The sequence below is a fragment of the Epargyreus clarus genome, unplaced genomic scaffold (genome assembly GCF_041222505.1).
Source record: "Epargyreus clarus isolate Ecla_fem2 unplaced genomic scaffold, WU_Ecla_fem_2.2 ptg000031l, whole genome shotgun sequence".
In the NCBI taxonomy this organism is placed as follows: Eukaryota; Metazoa; Arthropoda; class Insecta; order Lepidoptera; family Hesperiidae; genus Epargyreus; species Epargyreus clarus.
Window position 1 is genome coordinate 5,943,373 of NW_027332236.1, and position 17,094 is coordinate 5,960,466.

General features: G+C 35.7%; 1 protein-coding gene across 1 annotated transcript; it reads right to left on the reverse strand.

The window, feature by feature from the left end:
- Window positions 1–5,544: 5,544 nt before the first annotated feature.
- Window positions 5,545–12,880, reverse strand: LOC140754722 (delta(24)-sterol reductase). Its single transcript, XM_073089785.1, has 10 exons — window positions 12,498–12,880; window positions 11,969–12,165; window positions 10,527–10,682; window positions 9,901–10,125; window positions 9,607–9,701; window positions 9,081–9,255; window positions 8,521–8,679; window positions 7,969–8,166; window positions 7,064–7,198; window positions 5,545–5,947 (listed from the first exon to the last, which is right to left on the reverse strand). Exons 2-10 carry the CDS (start codon window positions 12,158–12,160, stop codon window positions 5,744–5,746), a joined length of 1,539 nt encoding a protein of 512 aa, XP_072945886.1. The 5' UTR covers window positions 12,161–12,165; window positions 12,498–12,880; the 3' UTR covers window positions 5,545–5,743.
- Between the last annotated feature and the right edge of the window lie 4,214 nt (window positions 12,881–17,094).

Genomic DNA, 17,094 nt, shown 5'->3' on the forward strand with positions numbered 1-17,094 from the left:
GTTACGCCTACAAATAATTAATAGTTCAAAACAGAACTAAAAAACACGGTGCTTAATATTTGAAATGTTACAATCATTCTATTGGCAATTATCTCTGAGAGAATAGTTATGAACCGCAGTAAAATACACCCCACGCTTTTTACTCTGAATTGAATTATTATTTTTTTATAACTTAAATCTTATTATAATTTTATTTTAAGCCGATTCATTATGATTAATTTATTTAATTTCTAGTCTTTAGTTCAATTAGCAATAAAAGCGTGTTTTTTAGTTCTTTTTTTTAATTATTATTTATTCATTTTTCATTTTTTAGTCTGTGACCATAGATAAGTATGTCTGTGACTAACATATAAATTGGGGAATTAATTAATCTAATAAGGATAATGGAATCTGTTGTCAAATTCTTGCATTGTCATCAGTCCTTGATACGTTGTGCAAAGTTTAAAATTTATCAAGCTTCTAGAAACGGGTGATAATTGAGCTCAATGATTCCGTTACATACATACATAAATAGATATAACCCAATCTAATAAAAGCGTGTTAAAAATATTTTTTTTCGGAATTTTTCAGTAAACAAAAATACACTTTCCCTAAAAGCTCTCAGAAAGGGCTCAAACCCAGTTATTGTTTGAATAATATCCCCGTGGAATATCATGCTATAATACTATGCAGATGAGATTGACGTGTCACTATCGAGAGCAAATAGAGTGGAATATAATATCCCTAGGGAAGCGCACCTGTCTACATATCACTACGTATAATCGTGTTAGGAGTGTATCAGTTTAAAAACAATACCGAGAATAGACCTACATCAAATTATCTTTACTGAGAATTTAGTAGGTAAGTAGACACACAGACTTAGCTTTAAGAAAATGAATATAAACTATACTGTAAGTAAAAAAAACGTAGATGAAAGTAACGCTTTCTGCACTCACCATACTAGATTTTTTCTTATATCGTGTGTGCCATGGATACGCACAAATATGCTCCCATAAGAAATCAGAAATGCAGAATCCAGCAATCTAAATTCATAATTTAAATATCTGTATGACCGGAAATCGAACCCCGAACCTCCTTGCGTGCCAGACCGGTATGGTGATTGATCTGTTCTACTAGGAATTATAGAGAAAGACCAGTTTCGAACGCCGCCACAAAGGAGTTGGTAATCTTTCCCAGTCAATAAAATACATTATCAGATCTCCATCATCCATAATATTAGCATATTATAGATCTAAATAAAAACTACTTTCCTACCTGCTAGATATCAACTTAACTATAAACATTTAAATAATTCGTGAAATATGAAAATAAATCACTCTAGACTGGGGTTCGAATCTTCTGATTCACGGCGCTCAGATTCTCCAAAGTTTTGTCCCTTTAAAAAAATGTCAGCTTTTGAGGTGAAAGAGATTGTGAGGAAATCTAAGATAATGATATATTCACTAAGTCTTAAAAGGCTGTGAAGTCTATCAATCTTAATGGCCAATACACATACCCGGCATTGGGATTATGAGACTTACTTAACTTCGTTTTTGACAGAAAACAATTCATAAACCAAAGAATGTATATAGGACCGAAACTAAAGAATTTTTGTGGCTCTACATAAGATTTATTTGACTGATGTGTTACAGAAATGGATTACATCAGTACCCTAATCTTACTCGGTTGTCGTATATGTAATGCAAATGCATTGTATTTCCTGTGACATACCTACTTATTAGTTTTGTAACTGAATTGTATGTTGCATAATGTTACACATTGTAACACTTTTTCCCTTTCTCACAGTTACGAGACGAGTGCAGTAACTTGCAGGGCCGGATTTAAGGGAGGGCAATCGGGGCGGCAGCTCCGGGGCCTCCACAAAAGAGGGGCCCCCACAATAGAGACGTCGGATTTTTTTTTTAATTACGACTAGTAAACACTAGTAAAAAAAAATCTTTTCCTTTGATATTTTTTTTCGCTGTTTTACTTTTATCTACAGTACTTTGTACAAACATGAATACTAGAAGAATCTACCTGCGTTTCACAATAAAATATTTATTGAAAAACTCAACTGAAAAAATTGTTCATTTTATTCGGAAAATAATTTGGGGCCAGCCTCCACTACTTTGTTGCCTCAAGGCCTCTAGACCTCTAAATCCGGCCCTGGTAACTTGAATGAAATTAATCATGCACAGATGATCTAAGTTGAACGGATATGCTACCCGGAAATCCCGGAATCATTATAGGTTATGTTTATGCGAGATATTGGTCTAATGAGCGCTAATAAGAGATAAATCAGAACTCAGTTGATGCAAGCCAATTTCCAAATACTTAAAAACGGTTTGGACTATTAGTTTTCTTCTTGATTTGCTCAAGAGCTGTGGTGTCTCTTTTTAAACACATTTCAAACCTAAACGCAGCAACCTTACACTTCTGTTTTAGAGCAGAAATAGAATATTAATCGAACATGCATAAGAACCTACAGCTTGAAGAAACAGGTCACGTACAGTACGTAACTTGATAGTGATTTGGATTTTCCATCACCAAATAATCAGATGACGTAATATAGAATACAACACAAAGTAACTCAGACGCCCAGGACTGATCAAGAGTGCCAACACTTAGCCCCATTAGATATAACGTGAATAATTTTGGTGGTGGTTTGAATCCGGTGGCACTACCGCCACACCTATTTCTGCATCATAACAGCAGTGTTAAACGTGTTTGAATCTTGTGGTAGTACTGTTCCGAGGCGTTCCAGCTTACTCTTCAGGAGTAATGGCGCACCTGTAGTCGACTTCAGGTAGGAATATCTAATCCTATCTGGGGTTGATTACAGATGTCCATGGGCGGCAGTAGCCACTTACCATCAAGTGGACTGCATGCGCGTTTGCTACTCCAATATTATATAAAAAAAAAACTATGTATATACAAAATACACATGGACATAACCCTTGTTAGAATCCTACATATCTTGTACCGTACCTAGAATAATATGATTTCCAGGTTATAACGCGGTTCTCGAGCTCATTTGCCACATCTGTGCCATAAAAACACCATAAAAAGCAATTGCCCGCCCGGCCATCTTTACGACGTGTCTGACATTTCTCCGAATATTAACATTTGGAGAAAGACTACAATAAACTTCTGCTGAGATTCCTTTTTTATATAGTTAAGGGCTATACTTTGTTTGTCTCCGTTTTCAACCTCTTGTTTTCCTTCGGCACGAGTGTCCTCTCTGAGTGAGATTAGCCCATAGGTCTACCGCGGTGGCCAAGTGCAAATTGGTGGACTTCAAGCACCTTTAAGTACTTTTTGAAGAACTCTCGGGCCTGGAAATTGTCTAACGGTGTGTTCCTTTAACGTTATGACCATAGATTAGTAAAGATTACTCACTCCTAACAAGAAAATGTACCCAGTTTTGAGAATGAAATAGTTGCGTAAAAAAATTTGCCACGTCTCTATGCTAAAATGTCCCTAAATTATTTGAAATAATTATTTATTTATTACGTAAATTACGCAGTATTAGTTATTTATTCGTATTTTTTCTCTAAAAATGTTTTATTTGTCATGAATTCATAAAAAGAACTTAATAAAATAAGCCGTTTGTGGCTTCATTCAATTTCAAGGCGGCGAAGTATAAGTACTAATCTATGGTTATGACAGAGATATTTTATTACTAATGCGCACATAACTTTTAAAGAGTCAGAGGTGCCAGCCTGAAAGTCAAACTTCGGACGAATTGGCAGAATAAATATCAGCAATCAATCAATCAATTGATTCTAATTAGTTTATAAGTGTAGAAAGCGTCTGTCACTGCTTATTTTGTTAATACTGTAGTATATTACACATTTCCTCGTATCTATGATCTATTTACTTCCTATAATATGAGAAAATAACTTGGAACCTATTTTCCTTAATGGTTTATCTACATTTGACTTGACCTTATCACATCATTATTGTTTTAAATGAAATCAAAATAGATATTACACATATTTAATAAAATATATCCGATTTTATTATCATGAAGAATGGTTCTCTGATTTAATGATATCATTCTCTTGTAACATTCATCTTAATTATTTTTTATTTTAATAACGTAAAAATATTGATATTGTCAAAGTTCAAATCAATATAAGAATAGACTATTGATTTGAACTTTGAAAATATACATAAGACTATGTTACTTCTTGTTAGGCGTTGTGTAACTGGTTTGTACGTAAGACCTATCGAAATGAGTTCAATTATTTGAAAAATAACATTTTTTAGAAATCACACGATTATACTTTATGAGCTTTTGCCCGCGGCTTCGCTCGCGTTACGAAGTAATATTTTCATCCCGTATTTTATCCCCTTGGGAGTAGAATTGATCAAAATCCTTTCTTAGCGGATGCCTACGTCATAACATCTACCTGCATGCCAAATTTCAGCCCGATCCGTCCATTAGTTTGGGCTGTGCGTTGATAGATCACTATGTCAGTCAGTCACCTTTGAGTTATATAATATATTTAGATTTAGGTTATTTATTTATATAGATAAGGATAGATCTTCATTTTCCTCTTTGAACAGTTATTGGCGCATTTACAGTTAATCAAGTAGGTATTAGTAATCAGTTAATAAGTAGAGATGTATATTTTTTCCTTAGTTGAGTAACAAGAAGTCTTATCAACCGCACTTGACCCACTGGCCAAATCACGATACTATATTTTGTATGCTAACGGTCCCTCAGTTTAACTATATCAATAGTTTTATTGTCTCCCGCTTTTATCAATAACGATAATGTTTGATTTATTGTAAAAATACTTTTCTTAATTATCATTTCTACAATGATTCAATATCTTGGAATAATGGATCTAACCCAATCCTGACCCTATGCAGATTAAGTCACTATTTCTATGAATTCTAAAACAATAATGCAATTTAAGTATTGAATAGATAAGCAAATACTTATGCTATAAATTCCTAGAATAGAGAAATGTAAATGTTTCCTACACTCCTATTGATCTTTTTGTCATATTTTTTGTGAAGACATCTTCAAAGTATCCTCGAATACATACTCCACAAGGAAATCTTTTGACTCCTTTTATATTCCAATGTATTGATGAATTTACAAAATGAAAACGCAAGAACAGCTTTCATATTTCTTTAATGTCATGAGAATAATTGCTATGGAAACAATTATTTTATAGATAATGGAACAAGCAAAAGCAAAAGCGACCAAGATTTTAAATGATCAATGCCGCTCTTTAACAACTGTGCGCGACTCCAAATATGATAAGGTTACTACTTATCATATCTAAGAACTATTGCAGATAATTAGACTAAAGTGTAAAGTTTCTAATAACATTGTCATACCACACTCGTTAATCTACAATTCAACAGTTCTAGACTGTTATGAGACAGAACTAGGGATAGATGTGAAATCGCAGTGGAACTAGAGACCGCGCCAAACTGCTAGTCCGCTCCGAATATAGAATCGAGTCGCGTCGCAATAGCAAATTATAGATATTAGCGGGACGATGATAGCGCGGGAGCCTCCCGGCACCCTCCGCTGCCCGGGTTGCACGGGTCGCCCACATAGCTGCGTTAGTGTGCCCTTACGTTACGGAGTAGGTATATGCAAACTAAACCTGCGCGTAACAACTTCAGAGCGGACTAGAAGTTTGGCACGGACAATACAAATCTTCCACTTGTATAATATTAAGTTAGGATTAAAACTACTTCACAACAATTCGCTACTAATATGTATAATGGTATATATCTACTTCCTAACACTCCTGTTGACTTTCCCGTATATTTCTGGAAAGGCATCCTTGCAATAAGGCAAAGTATCTCGTAATTTATCGTATAACGTGTGATCGAACATCTGTCGGAACTCTTCCCGAGTCGTATAAGTATCGGCGTACAGCATTTGAAAACCACGCTTTTGAACAACAAAGTCCTCTATACGACGGGTTGATGACACCTGAAACAAAAAACCTTTGCTTATTTCTATTCCATTGCCTACATGAAAAAATGTGAGCCGTCACGGGACGCCTGGCAGATGTGAAATATCGACATTATTTTGTAAAAGTAATATGCAGAAAAGAACATATTGTGATAGGAACTAAATATGTCATAATGATAAAATAAAATATTACGATTTTTTTCCAGATAACGATGACTATTTATTGAAAAAAGATGGCTTAACGCCAGATCGAGTGGGAGAGAATCGCACAGTCGATTGCGCATGGCGACGCGTCGCCACACTGTACACACTACTGCATATAGACTGTATATATATACCATCGTATAGCGTGGCGATTTCTGGCGCGTCGCCACGGCATGCGTCGCCACGCCAGAAATCGGTTTTACGTGCGGCTATAGATGTTTCACATCAAAATGTTGTCGACCCATTAAATCTGCCATAGCCACCATCATCCAAACTCCATAGTCACAGAACGTTTTTATGTGTGTTGGGGTCGTGTACAAACAAACTTGTTAGTGGCGCCATTTATCGAAAATTGGTCGTACCAACTCAGAAACCTTTGCGGGCTCATGCACAACAACCTTGCTAAAGATCATCACATGATCAAATACATAGTTTACGATTCAATAAAGGACATGCAGACAAACATTCATTTTTATATTTTAAATTTATTATTAAACGTCGTTAAGTATGTACTAAAGTATAATTGCAAAGTAAGAAAATGCACCCGCATGGTTCTTAAAATAAGTCATTCATATTTTGGCACAATGGTTGACGAAATTCTAAGCATGCAGTAAAAGTCTTTGAACATGTATGATGTCAAAAGTCTTTTATCGTGTTTGACTTTCGATCATGCAATAAAAGCGAAACGAAAAAAGATCATGCTTTGAACAAACGTTGGGAAAAATAATACAAAATCGTGCTTTAGTGTTGGGTTTGAAAAAACTATTCTCATCTTTTTCGCAATTATACATTCTTGCATATTATTTTATCTTACGACAGAAAATGATTAAACCCGCAGTAGCACATCTATGCGTTTGTGAATATGGGGGCTTTACCTTCATAGCCAACCATTTATAACCACAATATTAGTAGGTATACGTAAGTACTCACAGTTTCAAAACCTTTAGCCTTCGGTACGCCATATACACCAATATCCACGAACATCTGCCAGTCACCAGAGGAACTGATCTTCAACTGGCCCGGGTTGTTGAACACTTTGAATGGACACAACCATATTGGGTACACCTATAATGGATGAGATACATAGACTATTCATATTAGGAATTGACTATAGTTATTATAGTAACAGAAATTTTATTACAACGGTAATAAGTAGGTAATTTTTGGAAACTCCCTAAAATAAAAATATTTTTTTTTTATCGAAAATTTAATTGTCAATATTTGGTTTGAAATAATTTATTCAAATGTATGTATCTTAAGTACGTCTGGGGTAGTATTGAATATTGAAGTATAGTCTGCGCCAAACTGCTAGTCCGCTCTGATGTTGTTGCTCAAAACTACAAGTATATATTCCGTAGCAACGTAAGGGCCTACTAACGCAGTAATGTACCCACGGGCGAGAGCGGGCAGCGGAGGTGCCGATATAGATCTCGCGCTTTCTACGTCCCGCTAATATCTACAATTTGCTATTCGACGCGACTGGTTTCTATATTCAAAACGGACTAGCATTTTGGCGCGGACTATACGTTGATAACACTGAGAGAAAAAATGATAAAGATTAGAGTATACATTTCCATAACAGTGTGGTGAAACACCACTGTTTTTATATCGCCAGAAATGACTCCTAGAATAAATGCAGAAGATGATTATCATGGCACAGTGCAAACACGACTAAAGATCATTTTTCTTGGCCATTATAATACAGTAGAATTGCGATTAGATCTTTGTTCTGTACGAAACACTTTCCGAAGTGGCACTAGATTTCTGACATTCAAAAATAATTCTGCACAGAATCTCCTTTGAATATAATATTTTGATTTTGCTTTTTGACCCACCTGAAACTCTTTGTGAAACAACTGAATAGCCTCTTCGAGCGTTTCGATAGGCACCAGCATATCCTGGATAACATGTGCTCGCTCGTATAACTTGCTCACAGCTTCTGGTTGTGTCAGCTTCAATAATGACACCTCGGGAGGCATCAACCAACCGAACAGATACCGGAATATTATATTGTTGCCGAACGGAACTATGTCCTGAAAACAAGATGTTTCGATAAGAAAATTAGCGCGTTTTTTTCACATTTTGACTTGAAATTAATCCAGGTGACAAATGAGCATGCTGTTCACTTCATGGTAAGTTGCTATTGCTGCACATGATACCCTGCTGCAGTTGAACCCAAGATAATATTAGAGTCCTATCTGAGGTCGACTACAAATACTTTATAGAGAACGACTGAGAACTAAGTTGGAACGCCTCGAAAAGTAAGTTTCCACTTCAAATCAGAACACAGCAGCACTTAACACTGCTATTTTTCGGAGTTGAAGCGAAAACTGATTTTTGCGTATTTTGTTTTTGCGAATGGGTAGAAATAAATGCAATTCCCTAACCTGAAGTTCCCAGAAGAGGCTGCGTGTATGCCTGTGGTAGTAGTGTCTGAGAGGGATATATTCAACTGGGCTGTCCTTCCTGCCGCGTCTGTAGTTCTCTAAACGTCTCTGCGCTTGCGTGAAGAACCACTTCGAGTACCAGTTGCCAATTGGATTCAACTGCAACAAATTATGTCCGAATTTTATAACTTACATAAAATAATAAATTAAAATAAAAGTTTATAATTGAAATAAGGTTTCTGGTTAAAAAAACGTAACATGGAATGTTTTGAGACGATTTAACTTTCATAATTCTTAATTTGACTAAGTTCACTTACGTATTTTCGTTTAAACTGATTTTGCTGTAATTTTCAAGCAAATTAAAGACAATTAGTCGCAGAGCCACATACACCATTTTGCTTCAAAATTTACGGTCCTAATGTAATGTAGCAGTGAGAAAGCTTATTAATAAAGATAATATGATCCTTTTTCCTCTTGAACTTCACTTGGAATATCTTAACTTCGTAAAATGTAATTTGGATCATCAAAAGTTAAAATAAAATTAAATTCATGTTCATTACCAGTCCATCATCAGCAACTTCATCAACCATATCTCCAAGCATCAACACTCCGCTGTCCTTGTCAAAGAGAAGAGTCTCTATGAATTGGTGTGGGTGTTTCTTTAAGGATTCCTCTCTGAAACGCTTCGCTAGATCTGATAGGTTCGTGTATGGATGGTACTGAAGACGAACGAATCTGTAACGTCATGATGAAGAATAAGACTGGCTGCAATATATTTTTAACAGATCCAATAAAATTATTCTTATTGAATCTGTTAAAAATATATTCAAAACATAAAAGCTTCGGAGCTGGCTTTAATCAGAAAATTACTGGATTATCTGAGAAATAGATTTAGAAGAAGATCTTGAAAAATAAAATTGTCGACAAACAGTTTACATGTGGAAGACATTTACTAACTGTATCTACACCCTGATTGGGTAAAGTTTTGTAAAAACCAAACCTAAGAGATAGACGAGGGCGACCTGATAAAAAATTTGCAGTAATCCTGAAATCTCTTTCTTTTAAAGAAATATGAAGATATCTTACTTTTTGGCCGGGATGACTTTAATTACTACGGATACCAAAAACCCAAGAGTACCGTAAGACCATGGAACCGCATAAAATAAGTCGGGATTTTCGTCCTGAAAAAAAATAATATGAACGATTAAATAAAATAAAATTTAGGCATGTTTAAGCTATAAAAATATATAGGACATAACATTACTACTTTCCGTAAGGAATTTTTAACTCTACCATCTTCATAATAATAAATTTCCACATTTTTGTCTTATTTTCAACTATTTTTTAAGCTGTAGACAAATAACATAAAATAGCACTTACCTTGCTGCAAGTAACAACAGACCCATCGGCTAAAACCAGTTCATATTCGAGACAGATGTGTTGAAAGAGACCGTATACGTGCGATGAGGTCTCCACACCCGTTCCCATGACCAGGCCTCCGACAGTCAGTTGGTCCAGCTCTGGAACAATGGCCAATGCACATCCAAAAGATTGCAGGGTTTTCGACAGCTGGCCCATTGTTACGAGGGGCTCGCATCGAACTGTCTGGAAAATGATAAATATATTTTATTTATTTTTTTCTGGAAAAATAAATCAGAATGTACGAATCATACGGAAAATCAGGAGGACGAATGTAACGCGCGCCGCTAACTAATAATTTAACGGAAGGAAATTGCACCACCGATGTATCACATATTTTTTATTTACGATGGTAACCAACGCCATCTAGTTTGAAAACTAAATGACAAATGTTGGCTAATTCGAAGCTGTTGTACCTATTGTTAATTTATATTTATAAAACTTCGTTCATAATTTGTGCTTTCGCTACTTATTTAATAATAAAATAATTTAAAAAGAAACATTATTTGTACCTACGTATTTACTTCCGTCTATTGAACTTTTGCTCAGTTGAAATTTATTTAAATGTATAAAAAAAAATTGCATACCATATTTTTGGTATCCACTTCTAAAACATCGACAAGGTTTACATCAATATTTGTAAATGTCTTCTTGTACAGGCCACGGCGGAACGACATCGACTGCCAGCCTGGTCTTGAGGTGCACAACTTGGTGCTGCGGTCCCCAGACAACCAAGTTTTGACCTAGAAATATAAAAAAATCTAAGAAATTTAGTATTGCATTGAATGAAAATGTCCACAAATATTCTTTAAGATACATTCCTAATGTTTCTACTCAGTACGTGTACTTTTATTAAAAATCCTTTCTAGTCCTTACTAATATTATAAATTCGAAAGTAACTCTGTCTATCTGTCTGTCTGTCTGGTTGTCTTTTCTTCACGCCTAAACCAATGAACCGATTTTAATGAAATTTTGTACATACTTATCCTTACTCCTTACTAATATTATAAATTCGAAAGTAACTCTGTCTGTCTGTCTGTCTGTCTGGTTGTCTTTTCTTCACGCCTAAACCACTGAACCGATTTTAATGAAATTTTGTACAAAGATAGTCTGCGACCCGAGAAAGGACATAGGATGGTTTTTATCCCGGAAATCCCACGGGAACTAGGGATGGCGATCTAAGATCGATTAATCGGAGAATCGATCTTTTGGTCCAAACACCGATTATTTTAATCGATATTAGTAAGGATTGAATCGTAAACTTTGCATTCGATCAAGTGATGATCTTTAGCAAAGTTGTTGTCCATGAGCCCACGAAGATATCAGAGTTGGTACGACTAATTTTCGCCAGATGGCGCCACTGGTATTCCAATGAAGGTACGAATTTTCAGTTTTATGTATGTTAATATGTCATATTATTTTCTTTTAAACGCGGGCGAAGCCGCGGGCAAAAACAAGTATTAGATATTTTCAAACTTTTTACGCAAAACGTTTTAATCGATATGATTAATGTTGTTTTGTACAATATGGCTGAAGATAATGTTTACTAAATCCCCCGCTTGAGTTTAAATGCAGTCTTATAAAATATGCTGTTCTCTCAATTGAATTTCAAATGTAACCTCTGAGAATAGAATTTTAAATTTGTGTTACCTACGAGTCTTATGGGCATATTTTTTATTCGTCTGGAATATTTTCAATGTTTATGTGCATTTAATGTTTTTATTTCTGCAATGATAATCTCAAATAAGTACGTAGCCATGACGTGATCTTTAAAGTTACACTTCGTAGAATATTCGAAAAAAAAAACGCTTTCTACATTCACAGCCCCACACTAGGATTCCCTTTATCGTAGGTGCTATGGAGACACACAGAGAAAAATACACAAACACCCGGACTCAGAAACAGAAACCTAAATTCGCCATTTAGATTCCTGTCTGGCTGGGGATCGAACCCGGGACCCCCTGCGCGTCAGACCAGTATGATGACCGCTCCGCCACGAGAGTCAAAAAGATAATGTTAAACATCTTACCTGTTTTTGAACATTCTTGACTTTCTTGTCGTGCATCTTCGGCGCGCTGTTGAGTGTGAACACCACATAGTTGCGGACCGCCAGCCAGACCTTCCACAGCAGCGATAAGGGCAATAGAGCCGTGATGACCACCACCCACCGATACTCCACTAGGATGTATTCCGCGAGGGACTCTGGTTCAACCCCACTCATCGTGCCTGTATGTTTTAAAGTCTAAAATTTAGATGATGGTATTGTACAATGGTGATCATGATCAATTTAAATGATGATGATATTTATGATTCAACTGCGACCGTAGGTAGGAACTGCTGACAAATGTCTTTATATAAAGGCTCAAATATCAATATATCAAACTTGACCGTATTCCTCAAGAGTAATATAACTAAGGTCGCACATAAATGACTCAGGTAGGGCTGAGTGCCCTAAGGTCAATTACTGATGTCCATAGTCAAAATTATCAAAAGGTGGATTACACGGAATCTATGTTTGCTTCGTGCATGTTTTACTTAAATTAACAAACAATACTTACACAAAGTTTATAAACATCTATGTTTAAAACGTTACATTATGTATTTTTAGTATTTCTTACAGGTATAGTCCGCGTAAAACTGCTAGTCCGCTCTGAATATAGAAATGACGATGACGAATGATGACTATACCTACTATATGTTTATTCATCGTTTTACTAACTAAATTGAATTGAATACACTGAGCTACTTAATCTTAACGATGAGAATTTTCGCATGCACAAATTCATGCATTTATGAACGGGCATGGGTAAGTAATTATTTTCTTAATACAAAAAACAGCGTAATATTTTTTTTCATCCTGGAAAAGTATATTTCCGATCTCTCTTATCCAAACAATTTCAAACTTCAAAAGGCTTTCAATTATATTTCCTGTACAACAGACTTTTTTTTTATAATATAGGAGTAGCAGACGAGCATGCAGTCCACCTGATGGTAAATGGCTACTGCCGCCCATGGACATCTGTAATCAACCCCTGATAGAATTAGATATTGCTACCTGAGGTCGGCCACAGATGCGCCGCTACCCCTGAGGACTAAGCTGGAGCGCCTCGAAAAAGTATGTCTCCCTTACCACACCCTTCAAACCGGAACACAGCAGCGCCTAACACTGCTGTTATTAGGTAGAAATAGGTGTGGCGGTGGTGCCGCCGGAGTCGAACCACAAAGGGTTCTACCACCTTCAATCAATCAATCAGACTGCAGTTTGGTAATTAGTAGGTATGGATTTTTTTTATCTGATTAATGGTACCTAATGAACGATACGTGTTAACTCTTCAATATATCGTTACATCAAATCACCAAACGATAATAATAAATTTAATTTACTTTAATAAGGCACGTAATTTTTAATAAGCAATTAGTGCGCATTGCGCACATATTCCCCATAAATAAAAGTATCTGTAAAAAGTCTAAGTAGGTAGGCACCAATATTTTCCGAAACATATCAAGTATATCGATTATTTTTAAAATTTCTTTATTCTTGGCAAATAAATTAATCAAAAAAATTTAAAGATAGACCCATGAGAATCTTCTTACTTTTAAATTTTACTTACATAAAAAAATGTAAAATAAAGGTAAAGATGTCCTTACCTTACTGCGGACGAGGTACGTCAATATGGGCACGCGGCCGGCGGCAAACTGTTTGTCAAGGTCAGATTATATGCAAGGTATGATAACTATCATCGTATTTTGTACTTTATTATCTTCACAACAAAGAATTCTAGCCTCATATCGAAATCAATTACAATGATTCGACGCCAATCACGAAAGAGCCGCAACTCAGCAATCATCGCCCGTGTCTGCGTGATATAATTTAGATCCGACGCTAGGAAATACTCCTACCGATTTTTAAAGATAAATCAATATTGATTAACATTAAATGTATAATATTTATTTGTAGAAAGCGTTGTCAAAACCTATAGGTGCACGATGGAGTTATTGTACAAAAAACGTAAAATCAGCAGTTTATAAATATTGATAATAATATATTTTTGCAGTAAAGCTTCCAACGGCAGATTTTTTTAGTAATAAAAAAATATGTTTTTCCATAATCACTGTATTTAACAGTTCATACATGCATTCTTCTGAAAATAAACTTCTATATTATGTACCTATTGCTTTCTTTGTTTGGGAAAAAAATAATATATATTAGATATAGTCAAGTCGATTTTTTTTTCGTAAAAATTACAGCCAAATTACCTTACGTCACCTATCTGCTGTAATATCACTTCCATATCTTATCAGCATTGATCTACTGTATATTTAAATCATGTTTATGCTATATACATTATTACATAAAAAATGTTCCTGTAGTTGCTATGGTGAGTCATGGAGTATGTGGTGAGTGTCTAACGTCGTAGTCATCCTATTACTGTTCTACTGCTGAGCACGGGTATTCTCTCAAAGTGGGTTAGAGGTTAAGGCCATAGTCTACCACGTTTCAGAACATTTTTTAGACCTCTTCGGCCTGCAGGATTCTTCACTATGTTTTCCATCCCAGCTTCAAGCAAGTGATAATATTTGAAAAGTTGCAAGCCTGGTAAATGACTTGGACTTGGGCACTCGAAAACTCTGATTGATTGAAGCATTGCCGTATTTAGATATTCAGAAATAACGACAGTATATATCTTTTAGTCTAATAAAACATTTTATGATACCCATTTAACTTGAAGTTCTGTTTTAGAATATTTTATTAAGAACTTTATCAACTATTAATTAATTAGATATTTATCAAGTGATATCCAAACGCAGGTGTGAGGAACGTATAAGATAAAACTAAAATGAATTATTATTAATACGTTTATTTTATAATAATAACAAAAAATAATCCATCATAGTGACCCATTCATATCCGTGTATAAAATAATAAAGCTATAAAAAGACCCCTTATTAACCCTTATTTGCCCAACTTCGTTAATCATATTCTTGAATTTATATAATTCTAAATATTTACGCATAACAAATTCTACCGATTTGCGTAGTACACACGTTTTTCATTGCCTGGTGTAAATATAATTCGAATTTATAATTTTCATAATAAAAAATCACATTTACGAAATCCGCCAGTGTTAAAAGTCACACAAATGCAAGTCATACTTCAATGCGAATATTCAACGAGGCTTCGTCTACCCTTTTTGGTCTGAGCCCTTTGATAGGTAAAAGTCTGACCATTGATTGAAGTTCGACTTATATTTCGAAAAACCTCATTAAAACCTAGTAACTTTTCGACACTTTTCCTCCCTCGTTGTACTATTGCTTGTTTATAATTCAATGTCTTTGCATAAAGCAGTAAATTTCTCCAGCTATAATAACGTTATCTTATCACATGAGCTTACAGCTACTAGTCTCATAATCGTACAGATCCCATAAATCATTTATAAAATTAATCCGCAAATCGAATTATCTACGAAGTTGTCTACGGAAATAGAAAATGATACCAATATGATTAGTAACGGTCAATTTTTAACTGCCATAATCGTCAATGAACTTAACAAAACTACTATACAAAACATAGTATCTATTTTCTTGGTACAGGCTACCATGATTTTTTTTTTTTTATAATACATATAAGAGTAGCAGACGAGCATGCAGTCCACCTGATGGTAAGTGGCTACTGCCGCCCATGGACATCTGTAATCAACCCCAGATAGGATTAGATATTCCTACCTGAGGTCGGCCACAGATGCGCCGCTACCCCTGAGGACTAAGCTGGAACGCCTCGGAAAAGTCTGTCTCCCTTACCACACCCTTCAAACCGGAACACAGCAGCGCTTAACACTGCTGTTATTAGGTTGAAATAGGTGTGGCGGTGGTGCCGCCGGAGTCGAACCACAAAGGGTTCTACCACCTTCAATGATGCTACCATAACCGTTGTCAAAACAAGAAATCTTTAGCAGCTTACCGTAAGGGGTTATTGGTCTACAGAAAAAGTACTTCTGCCGGCCATTGCTACCAATTTGTAGGTGATAAATTATCACCGATAACATTTAAATTTTGCGCCAAAACGCCATTGTTTCGCCTATTATCTAAGATTTTAATCCGCTAATAAAGTTACACACGTCTTTTAATTTGGTGTAAGCGCGATTTTTTAAAACAAATATTTATATGGGGTTTGCATATTCTCGACATCTGCAACCCCGAACCTTTAGCCTTTAACCTTTAGCGATTACGACAACTTGTATGTTGTATGGAAACTAATCAACGTAAACAGGCACCTATGATCTCACACTTGCAATATTAGCAAAATTATTTAACTTAAATCTTTTTAATTTTAAATATGTACGTCAATGGATTAATGAAGTTTCGATAAGGTTTTTTTATTACTAGATCCACGATACTTAACAAAATATTATTCAAAACATAACAAAAATAATCGCGTTAGTAATCACTGAGATTGTTTACTAACATTATGGCCCCTTACAATTTGGATTTTACTGATTTCGATCCTTGATGAGAGACAGGGATCACGGTGTCACGCTTCACGACACGCTGCCTGGGTGCAGTGATGACCAGCACCCCATCCGGAGACAATCGCGACTCCACACCCTCGGCTCGACAACCTTCAGGCAAGGCGTAGCGGCGCACGAATTGACGAGAAATGAAGCCATGCTCATCCTTCTTCTCTTCATGTTTTCCTTCAATAACAATGTATCCATCAACAGTCTTCACCGATATTTCCTCCGGTGTAAAGTCCTTCGCATTCAAACATATTTCATACCTGTCTTTTTCTGCTTTTACTGTGCTCTCGTTCCTCCAAGGAAAGTTTTCCATCCAATCGATCGATCGCAACACCATTTCGTCTCCGAACAGTGGTCTACTCGGCCAAAGTGACATGATGTTATTGTTTTCTAGAAGATTCATTGAAGTTTGGTTAGTTTAATAAACACAACAGAGTGCAAAGCAAATACTACGATGCTATCACATCGCGCTCAGCTGATAAATATGTGAATGAATGGTGAATGAACGTACAACTGTCAGTACTCAGTGTAGTTCTCTAGTGTTAAATTAATTACAGATGGCGCTGTAACACGATGGTAAAACTACAGATAAAAACAACAAAGGAGATACTAATGACGTGTCGTTTGGAAAACTTGATTT